The sequence below is a fragment of the Phaethon lepturus genome, unplaced genomic scaffold (assembly GCF_000687285.1).
Source record: "Phaethon lepturus isolate BGI_N335 unplaced genomic scaffold, ASM68728v1 scaffold17826, whole genome shotgun sequence".
NCBI classification, from domain to species: domain Eukaryota; kingdom Metazoa; phylum Chordata; class Aves; order Phaethontiformes; family Phaethontidae; genus Phaethon; species Phaethon lepturus.
Genome location: NW_010544328.1, coordinates 49644 through 61039, shown reverse-complemented (window position 1 = coordinate 61039; position 11396 = coordinate 49644). Strand labels below are relative to the sequence as shown.

Below are 11396 nucleotides of genomic sequence, written 5' to 3'. Positions count from 1 at the left end.
TGAGGGCAGTATTTTCACTTGTAACTTGATTTCCCCCTCCAGCACCCCCCCCCACCTCCAATGTACCTCTGTGCTTAAATTCACCTTGTGCAGTTTAGGTCGAGTGGAGACCTTGGCTGACGCTTTGGGGAGAGCTATTCACTGGCAAAACAAACTCCTGGATCAGCAGTAAGGACCTTAACAGTGGTGTGGGGGATGCAGATTCTGGCTCATGCTCCCAAAGTCCTGGCAGAGGGTCATCTGCATCCTTGTTGGGGCTGGATTTTTGATATGCTTACCTGGGAACTGTGGACCATGTCCCTGCGGCCTCAGTGTTGTTTGTAGGGTCGCTGGGTGGTGCCTATAAAATAAGACAGCTCTTGGTTGTGCAAAGCTTGTTGGAGTGGCTGGGGTGGGTTTTTTTGGCTGCTGTTGGAACAAGAGCTGAATATTGCCGTTTCAGGGCAGCAGCATCTCAATGTAAAGTCACATTACAGCACTCAAGTTTTGCTGCCAGTAGAAGCTTTGAACGCTTTCTTTCTGTTGTTTCCTTGGAATTAAAGTTGCATTTCTTAGGGTGGGGGTTTTAAGTGAAAGCGTAGTTACTTCATAACTATTAATGTAGCTTGAAGAATTCCTTGTCTGAAGACTGGCCTTTTGATGCAGGGTCGGGTTGTATATTATCTTTTGAAAATGTGGACTCTTATGAACTTCTTGCCATACCTGCCAGTTCCTGCATTTTTTTTTTTCTTTTGAGGCTTTGACTAATCAAAGGCATAGCATACATGTATGTGGGGAAGAGGAAGTACATCGCTGTCATGGATGATGCTACTCCCAGGGACTGGAAGTGGTAATCCAGGGTACTGCGTATCGCTGGCAGACGCAAAGTTCCAAGAGCTTGAGCAGGGCACAAGCTAATGAGTGCCCTGCAGCTCAGGGCTGGGGCAAGTCTGGTGTTTCATCCCTTAATGTGTCTGCACTAAGTGCCTGTTTCACTCTGGCGTGTAGGGTAAGCTCTTGGTCTTGCTCCTAACTCCTGCGTTCAGAAGGCAGAGCACACCTTGGTGTCATCCTGTCCCCCCAACTTGTTTGAAACTCCCTAAATCCTAAATATAACCTCAAATGTGTAGAAATTTTTGAAAGAGGTAAAGCCTCCTTCATAAATAACTCAGTACACCCCACAATTACATAAATGTTTGATCATAGTTTCACATCACTTCTTAAACAAATGCTGCTGCAAAAAACTATCCTGTCAGTGGTCGGATCCTCCCTCACCCCTCCCAAAGAAATCTTGCCTGGTTGAACGGGGGAACTGGTAATTCATAGCTCTCTATTACCTGTGTAGCTTTATAGTTTGTATCTTTCTCCCTGGATTATTTAGCCCAGCTCAATTTCTGCAGCCTTTTTAACTGCCCTCCTGGCTCTTGAGGCGTACGAAGGCTTGTGGTGTCAGAAGAAATTTTTGTGTGACGTGGGGCAGAGGGGATGAGGCAGGGCTGCGTGCTCTCGTGGCAGTGACGGTTTCACTGAAGTCAATCTGCCGCGGTTCTGAGCGAGGAGGGAGCTTGCACACGTGGGTTGCTGCAGTCCGCCTGCAGAGCAGGAGCACAGGCGCGCTCCCCTGCTGAGCCTGGGGAAAGGAGAGCCTCAAGCCCTTGCTTCTCCTCCCCTGCCTAGCAGGCCCGCAGGGGACCAGCTGTGGCCTAAGCGTGAGGGACAGGTGTCATGCCCCAGGCTGTGTACCTTAAGGTGCGGAGCTGGAGGCGGTGGTTCCTTGGCAGCTTATTGTTGTGGGCTTGCCGTGGAGTCAGGAGGCCGGCTGTGAGACGGGGCTCTCTAAATTATCTTGAGTCGTGCGGGTCTCCTTCCAGGGGGTTATTGGCCTCAACAGTCTGCTCAGCTATGGAGATGTTAACTGTAGGATTGAATTCGGCAGTGTCCCTCACTCTCTCAAATCGGTCACAGGTCCATACCCAAGGCTTCACAGACAAGTGGAGCCTGCTTGGGCTACCAGCTGCTGGGTGCAACACCCCCAGGTGCCCGGGGAAGATGGCTTGCCCCTGTTCTGTCGGCACATGGCATCTATCTGGTGTGCCATGCAGGTTCGTGGGGACAGCTTGGCAGCAGCTTCCTCCCGTCATCTTTTCACTTAAGTTGTCCCCTTTGTGCTCTTCTCCCACTGCCCTCCTTCCCAACCTGCCAATTTGCTCAATAGATGAAGGAAGCCTTTCACAGCTTTGGTTTTGCTTCAGTGTGAGCAGATGGTAGTTGTTTGGTTTTTGGGGTTTTTTTTCTCCTAAATAAGCAAGTTAGTATTCTCACTAGCTCCCTTGAGGATGCCCCACCGCTTTGCAAAGCCGTGGCATGGAGGCAGACTGCTTGGTGTGCTGGCCGCATGTTTGGGAAACCCATTTCTGAGCTCTAGCGTGTGGATCCAGCTGCTCTCCGGATCCGATTCAACTACTGCCGGCTCCTCGGGGTGCTGGGTTGAGCCTACGGTGCGGATCATCCAGCCAGGCATTCGTTCGGTTTGCTGTGGGTGTCTGGGATGTGGCAGATACGTGGCCAGGCACAGGCAACTCCTGTGCTCTTATGTTTTGTTTTGTTTTTTTTTTTTCTCTGCCATTGCAGCAGACCCTGGGGCGATGAGGTGCTGGTAGCAAGGGCTTGCTCTCTGCTTGATGAGAAGGTAGTGCCGTCAGCTGTTTGAATGTGTTATATATGGTCAAAGGGAAGTGGATGTCTCTAGTTTGAGAGCTGTTGGGGCATCTGCGTGTGGTTATTGGTGTCTGAGGAACTGGTTGAAATCCAGCCCAAGCTGTTAGTGCCTGAAAGCTGCCGTTGTCCACTGACTAATCCATGAGCTGTACCGTTTGGATTTAGTGGTTCTGCTAGGTGTCTTGCATGGTGAGTGCTTGGAAACACATGCACACACGCGCTGTTCCTCTTGAAGAGGCGGTCTTGGCATAGGAGGACGCGAGTGGTTTGCTTTGGAGCCTGCTCTCCCGGCAGCTGGCTTCCTCAGCCTTCTGGGGGAGAGGTTTGTCACGCCGCGTGCTCAGGCTTTCACAAGCTGCTCTTTCAGATGCATTCCCTGAAGCTGCTCTTGTTGTATGCTCACGTACCCGTCCCAATGGATGGGTTGAGGTGATCGGTGCAATGTACCTTTGCCGCATGCTAACAAACTCCCTTTTGCTATTCTGTGAGGGGGCTGGAAGACAGCCTTTCTGGTTACCTAGGCTGACCCCTTGCAATACGGCATCCTAGAACTGCATAGAGTGAACCTGGGAGGAGGCTCTAGGCTCAGCAAGGGCTTTCTTGTGAAGAGAGTCTCCTGTCTCCCGTAGGAAGCTCTTCTAGTGCTCTGGGACCTCCATTGTTTCTAAAACTCACATTAGGCTTTTGCAGCTTATTTCTTATTTCATTTTCTATCTGTTGAATATGAGGCCAGGAGTAACAAGTGTCCCTATGGTCTTTGCCTACCTTGGCACTGTGTACGAAATCAGATTTTCGCTATGTTACTGAGGAAGACAAGTGTAGTACTGTCACAGTATCTGACCTCAACACAGTGACTGTCTTTTCCTGGTAAATCATATTGTTGGACCTTTTGGACCACTCTTCAAGTGAGAGGATTGCGCTGTCCTCTTCCTCCTCATTATATGTTATGACTAGTGCCTTGGGGTTTTGTCCTAGATAATTATACTAGGTGCCACCTTCAGCCGTTGGAAGTGGAAGCAAGGGCAGTGTGGCTGTTGGGAAAGCATTCATTGAAAATTGAAGTTCTGCCAATAAAGGTGACTGGGAAAAACATTCAGCCCACATGCTGGTACCCTGAAGACCAGTTAACTTCTTGAAGTATCAGGCTGGATCTCAGAAGGAGATTTGCAATGGGAGTGTGCCTGTGGGTTTACTGGGGTTTTATAGCTGCTTGCTAAAACTTAGCACTCTGTACTTCTGTAGCAGTATCTTCTTAGTACTAACCAGGGAATACTTTTATAGGGTTCTTCAGGGGGGCTTAAATAAGTAGCTTGTTTGGGTTATGTAACATAAAGGAGTGGATCCCCACCCCTCCCCCCCAAGTTTGGTCATACCTGTAAAACCCTCTATTTTAAAAGCTGCTGTTTCCGTACTCACAGCTTCTCTTCCAAATAAAAAGATTAGAACATACATTAGTGACATTAGTAGCAGACTTTGCAGGAGTCCTTTTCTTTTTCATCCATACTGGAGCATTTTGCCTAGGCTGCTATGGAGGAAAACAAACAAACAAAAAAAACCCAACCTGAAAATGAATCCTACTCTTCCCCCTTTCATTCAGAAAATCTGTACGTTGAAATCCCTTCTGCATCAGCAGTGAACTACTGTATTGCTAACTGCTGTGTTGATTCTGGGTTTTGTCTCACAAAACATGAGACTGGGGGGGGGGGGGGGGAACGCGCGAGCGCTGGAGAGCACTGACTGTGTCTCGGACCATGCAGGGCAGAAAAGGGCAGATCTGCAGCTAGAAACTGAGCTGGTGCTCTGGCTTAAACTTAAAACATTAATGGGACAGTTGTTCAGATGTCCAGTGTTGGGGGGCTGGACACACACTTAAATTCCTGTTCTTTTATTTTAATTTTTTTAAAAAAAAGGCTGGGAGGAGGAGAGAACAGAAGGGGACTGGTTGCCGCAAAACTGTGGGGCTAAACTCTGTTGTGTGTGTTTGGGCTCCATATAAATTGCACCATTAATAGATGAATGTTTGCTTCCTTGGGGGCAGCAGCCGTGCTGCCATCACAGTGACAACCTGTTACTACACTGAGCTTTCCTTCCCTTCCCCGATAAAGGCTTGACCTTGCAAGTTCTCTTTCTTGCCTGACCAAATGCCAGAAGGCAGGTATGTAAACCAAACTTGCCGTGTCCCAGTTGCCCAGTGCCTGTTCCAGGGAGGCCAAGGATTGTGCTTGCCTGCCTTAGCTGAGTGGAGACTTCAGTTGTGGTTGTCTGACAAGAAAATGTGGTTTTCCTGTTCCTAGGGGTTGCGGTCTTGTTCTCTTCACTGTACCAAACTGAAATGCTGTTGCAGTTACGACGATCAAAAGGCATTTTTCTGCTGTGCTTGTTTGGCTGCAGCTGCTGAAGGAGTTTCTTGTTTTGGCATCTCTGCTGAGATCTGACTCCGGCTCTGTTTATTGGAGAGGACAAAACTGTAACTAAGGCATTGGTGCTACTGCCAGCGCTGCACAGGACTTCGGCATGACCCTGGTCCTCTCAAGAGTCTTGTTTCAAGGTGCTGCTTGGGAAGGACAGTGAGTACCAAACCCCTCGCGCTCTGCCAGCCTGCAGGAAACATCTCCCTAGGCAGCCTGCGCTGGCCACACCACTAGCTATGGTAGGTAGAACAGAGTAGCAAGCCTATGTCGAGGATGGTGGAAATGCCTTCTGTAACAGTTTCCATCAGGGATGTTGTTGTTGTGGGAAGCACTTTAATTCTGTGTTTCAGTTGGGCATCTCCTGTCTTATTTCTGAGGCTTTAGTCCTGGTGACTTTGCTTTGGAAGGGCAATCAAGTGTGGTGAAGGACCAGGAACTCGAGCCCCAGCTCTGCACCTAGCAAAGGAGTATGTGAAGGAAAGGGGTTTTCTGAGAGGGAGATGTGATTGTGCCTTCCCAGGAGCAGCCTACAGAAGTTTTCTGAGCCTGTTGGGTGTGAGCTCACAGCACTGCTAGAGAGTAAGAAGTGCTGTGGTTGAGCAGCTCAGTGCTCCAGAAGACCTCAGCATCTCTTGCAGTAGATGAGCTTGATGCAAGTTGTAGGCTGGAGACAGCCAGTAAGGCAGAGCCAGCTCTGCTCAGCTTCTCTTTGAGGTGCCAAAGCTTCCCAACTGTTCCCAACTGGCTGTGACATGTATTTTGTGTGCCCAGAGACCTTGGCTTGTTTTGATGCTGTGTCTGAAACAAAAAAAAAACCAAAAACCCCAAAAAAACCAAAACAAACAAACAAAAAAACAAAAACCCCAAAAAAACCAAAAAAAAACCAAAAAAAAAATTGTTTGGAGGAGAGGAGTATGTGCTGGGAACCATTTTATTAAATAACCCCAGGCTTCCTCTGCCCTCAGCCCCCAGTTAGCACAGCAGTGATCAGGCTTCTCTGACTCCATGCGGATTTCAGATGTACAGCTCACCCTAAACTCTGACGCTGTGGGATTTGTATTCATAGCGAGGTAAGGAAGTGGATGCCCTGGTAGTGTATATTTTTATCTGTATCTGTTGCAAAAGCGCGAGGCACTCCTCTGTCTTTGATGCTTAGCAGTGTCTAGCTGGTGGTTGATATAGTAGTGTGACAGGCTACATTTCTAGCTTAGCAGGAAAGCACAAAACTGCTAAAACCATGTGAATGACGGCTGCTGCAGCCTGCTGGGTTTGAGCCCAGTGTGTCCAATGGCAACTTTGAGCATAGGGGTGTGGCTTCAGTCTTTGGTTTTTTCCTCCTTATTTTCTTTTTCTCTAACCCTTTCCCACCACCTCAGAAGACTCAAAACCATTTTTCTAGAAACCGGCAAGGCTCAAAGCCAGTATTTTATTATATAAACAGGCTTCTTTCTCTGTGCTTTGCTTCAGTATAGCACTGGCTTGTTTTCCTGGAAATTCTCTGAAAAAGCCAATTTCAGTATTGGTGTAGCTGCGTCACAGAAGGCAAATAGAAAGCCAAAATGGCCTCTGAGCTACAGAGTACGGCAAGACCTTAAATATCAAAATCCCGCAGCAAGTATTCAGGCAAAACTGTACCTGAGTTACTTTTTCAGAGAGAAAAATTGGTGAAAGTTGTTGCCTTTGTATCACATAGTCCCCTCCTCCACTTCCTTGGATGCCTTGTAAAAGTTAATTCATTACTGTTTGTAAAGGACTCTGCATTTCTCTGCTGCCAAATGCCGCTGAGGTACCCAGCCCTTCTGTTGGGTCTGCTTGTTTGCCTTCCCTCTTGGCAGCATGCTGTGACATGGCCTTCTTCAGAGTAGTAATAATAATAATAACTACTGAAAAAAAAAAAAAGCAACCCTCCAACTACACAAAATGCAAAGCAACAAAATGTAGAGCCTTAGCAATATTGCCTACAAGGAAAACTGGGTTTCCAGTAGGCCACTGGCCTGTGCAAGAGGTTTTTTCTCATGTCATAGGTTTTGAGTCTGAACTGTTGCATGAAAACACTTTTTGTGTCCTGATACGCTTTTCTGTATTCCGGTGGTTTGTTACAATGCCAGATCCTCTTGGTAGGACACGAGGAGGATCCTCACTGACCCTCTTGCAATTAAGTGTTGAAACTTTCTGCTCGTTTTCTTCCTGCCCCTCCCCATTCTTTCACAATCCTGAACGCAAGGAAAGCCTCCGGTCGCTGAAGTGCGGGCTGAATGAGCGCAGTGACCGACATGGTGCTGAACTCCTCCTGAGATGCTGCTGCAAGGGAACGGCCTCCGAACGCGGGCTCCGGGAAGGCTGCCAGTTTCCATTCCCGTCGGAGCTGGCGTGTGGGTGGAGAGGAGTCTTGCTGCAGCCGCTTCACCTTGCTCGCAAGGCAGCAGAGGGTCTGCCCTGCAGTGGAAAGTCCCAAAAACCCTGAATTTCTGCCGGGAGACAGCAGGCTTCCTTAGCGTTTTGCTTTCCTCCTACTCGCTGCTCTGGATCCTCGTTTGCTTGCAGTTACCCTCCTCCCTGCTTAGTTGTGTCGCACAGGCACGTTGGGTCACTTTCCGCCGGGCGCGTGACGGCTGTGCCTGTTTGGGGGGGTTCCTGTTGCTTCGCAGCTCCGGCGTGGGGCAGGGCTGGCTGTCCTGCGCTGCACAGGGTGAGGCTTCCCCTTGATGTGGCTGAAGAGGTTGAGCAACACAGCCCAGAAGGCTCTGATTCAGCCTTCTCCTCGCTCTTGCCAATTACTGTGACCCTTCTAATTTTCTTGTCCACAGCATCTTGTCTTTAATTTTTTTTTTTTTTTTTGCTTTAAAAGAGATTTTGAAGAGTTGCTGTCCAGCTGTCTTCCTAACCTGTCGTGCTTAGGAATGGACTACATGGGAGACAGAAATGGGCTGGTAGAGGTTTAGGAAACTGATATTTAATTACAATTCTCTCCCTAAAGAGCAGATCGTCTGTGTGTTTGGGATATCTCATGTGCGGTGCTGAGCCTGTACTGCGTTTGCATCAGCAAAAAATAGCTGGGCTTTAATTTTCAGGGCAATGATTGTTGCTTATTGCAATATAAAAGCTTTGTTGTATTTGGATTTTGGGTGCGTGTGCCAATGAATTGGTGGGGTAGGTTATTTAGTGAGGGGATGGAAGGGGTAGTGGGTGGGGAAAGCCGGCATCCTGATGATAACATTCTTTGTGGGGTCTAGGGAAAATGTGTATGTATTAAAAGAAATGATTCTGTCATGTGATTCATTGTGTTTTGTTCTAATAGAGCTAGTTGGTCAATGGAGCACCTCCCAAACATTTCCCACTGCTGGGATGGAAGTCCCAACACTCTCTGAAATGAATGCAGTGTATTAGCAGTGTATAATACTGTTCATTTTTATCTCGTTTTCAGTTAGTCCTAGTTTTCCAAATGTTGGGTTTTGAGATGAAACTCCATGGAGTTTTACCTTCCTGGGAAACGGACATGGAAAAACTCAGTCATGTTTGAATGCAGTCAAAAGGGGCAATATGTGCTGCTGCCTCATGGCTGCTTTTATGAAGTTTTGTTTTTTAAGCTGCAGCAAGTTCACAGTACAAATCAGAAGTTTGGCAGGAAGAAATAAACCAGCTTTCACTTGTTCTGTGTCAGCACCTACATGTGTGTGGCAGTGGGTCAGTCTGTACTACTTCATTAAAGGAAGATTATTTCCTTGATTAAATAGTGGCTTTTCATTACATACCAGTAGCTGAGTGCTTAAATGGAGTTGCCTTTAACAAACCTGGTATGAGGAAATATGAAGGACTGGCACCTGAAAGGTAAAGCTTCCTTAAGATGCTCTAGCTGGATGTAAAGGACCCTACCAAACAGTCCTAAAGATGGAATTCGCTTCAAAAGCAATTCATTGTCTTAAAGGCGTACAGCTAATGACATATATGGTGCTGTACCATAATACTGACCGATGAAGGTCCACAGTGAACAAGTCTGGGTTTGTTCTTCTTTCTCAGAATCTCGTGAATGGGCTGGCATCTATGCTTAATTCACTGATCAGTGTGGGGTGGGGGGAGCAGCTGGAGAATGAGGATGGCAGAGGGTGTGCATCTGTTTAAGATACTGAGGTGTGATGCGAAAGTTTAATATTAGCACAAGGCACAGGAAAATTTAAATTGCTCCTCTGGGAGCACGCGTTGAATCGGTGGTAGTGCCGAGAATTGAATGTAGGTCTTAATTTGTTCGTGTCTTATTTTCCCACGTTACTGTCCTTGTAGTATTTTCCTATGTTGTAACATGTGTGAGAATACTTGGTTGCTTTTCTTAGGAGAGGCTTCATTGGTAAGTGTGAACTTTACAATTAACTGGCAACAAATGTGTTGGCAGTTCCCTTATAATTTTTGTGGGTTCAAAATGAAATTAAATGTGGGTTCTTGGCAAACTGCAGCTGACTGAATCGGTGATCTTGGTGCTTTGCTGAGAATACTACTGCCAGCCGGCCACCACGCTTGGGGCATGGAGCCAGAGCAATGTGGAGAGAGCTATGTCCTAAAACCCGCGTGTGTGTTGGCATTTACAAACACCATAGCTCTGGCTTGTTTTGAAATACTGTCCTGTTTGTTGGTAGCAGTGCCTTGCAGACATCTCTGTCGAAATGACTGCTAAGGAAGATACCTCTGGGTTGAGCCTTTCCTGCTGCTGGCGCGTGTGCTGTTTTGCTCCCGTCTGTCATCATTTTATGTAGAGGCATCCCTTCAAAGGGAGGGAGGGAGTATCACTGCTCTGTATTCTGTCCCTTGCCTGGGACTTAACAAGCAATACTGAGGTAATCCCTTCTCCAGCAGCCTTACTCCTCAGGCAGTGATCTTATCTTGCTGTGAAAGCTGAAGAGATTGGGCTCTTGTCAGTGCTTGGATGGAGGAGATCTGAGGTGCGGCTGGAAATGACTCAAAGGGAAAAGCATCCATCCTGAGCCAGTCCTTCCATCCAGGCCGGCCAGCTACAGCAAAACCAGCGTGGTGCTCTGATTTTTCAGTCTGGGCAAGGTCTCTGTGTTGCAGCTGCCCCGCTGCTGAGGCGGGCTGAGCTCTTGTTCTGCATTTTCCCATGCTGCAGGCAGGCTAGTGATTCAGTTTGTGCTGCCCTTGTTTAGGGATTTCCTATCGTCCCCGTACTGAAGTGAGGGCAGACAGATTTATCTTGCATCTCAGATGAAATTTTAGGTCCTAGAGAGAGTAATTAATATTCTGCACATTGCATAATTCTGTGGGCCCAACAACCCGTTCCAAATAATGTGGCTATTTCTTCTTTTCTTTTTATAATGGAACAAAAGAACTTGTTGCACTTTGGGGGGTTTTGTCTTGATTTTTTTTTTCTTTTTTTCCCTAGCATCCAGCGAGCTGCACTGGTGGTTCTGGAAAATTACTACAAAGATTTCACAGTCTACAACCCAGCCTTATTAACAGCCTCCAAATCCCGTGCAGCCAAGCATATGGCTGGCCTGAAAGTCTACAACGTTGATGGTAGGTGAGGTGAAATGTAGTCTCTGAGACTGGGTGGGATAGGGAAGGGCTGGGTTGGCTTTATGCTTTGTTATGCACACATTCTCACCTTTTTGCTTTGCCAAATCCTTGTCTCTTGCTGGAAATCTTCCTAACAGTACTGAGTTTGCTGGTTCCAGATGACTTTACAGATGTGTTTAGCCCACAATAAGGCTTTTGTCTTTGCCAAGTGAAACGGCCAATTTTTGGGTCAGGATTAATTATACCATGGCTTGACAAGTACTTTTCAACACCACTGCTTGTTTTAGGCAGCCTCTGCTTTTTGTCACCCTTGGGTCATCTCCTTGGTTGTGCTAGCACCATAAACACAACTTTTAACCTAAATGAGTTCCTCGGTCGTTTACTGTGCCACTTCCACAGGCAGCCTTCAGGAGAGTGAAGGAGGCTGATACCAATGCGGGAAGAAGCAGCAGCCTTAGTACTAAATTAGCCATGCCAGGCTTAGCGTGGCTGTACTCCCAAGTCGTCATGATGCTAAACAGTTCCTGGAAATAAAGAGACAGATAACTGACCCCCTTGAGATTTGCCATTCTGCAAAACTGTTTCAATCTTTTGGGCTTTAGAGAGGCCTGTGGGAGGGTGGCTGGGTGGATCCCTGTGGACACTCAAAGCAGTGAAAACTGGACTTAATCATTTGACACTCTTTAAACCCTATCAGTGAAAGCTAGGCTTGATAAGCAGGGTGTTCCCAGCCATCACAGCCTTTATAAAAGTGCGCATTCCTTT

General features: G+C 47.4%; 1 protein-coding gene across 2 annotated transcripts in view; it reads left to right on the top strand.

Annotated features, from left to right (window-relative positions):
- The window catches only part of VANGL1 (VANGL planar cell polarity protein 1), a 31270-nt gene that overhangs the window by 13413 nt on the left and 6461 nt on the right, over positions 1-11396 (top strand). The window contains exon 4 of one of the 2 annotated variants that reach the window (XM_010288655.1): positions 10498-10631. In XM_010288655.1, coding sequence (XP_010286957.1) covers positions 10498-10631 — 134 coding nt within the window. The remainder of the gene's footprint in view (positions 1-10497; positions 10632-11396) is intronic. The other variant, XM_010288656.1, reaches the window with a different exon arrangement.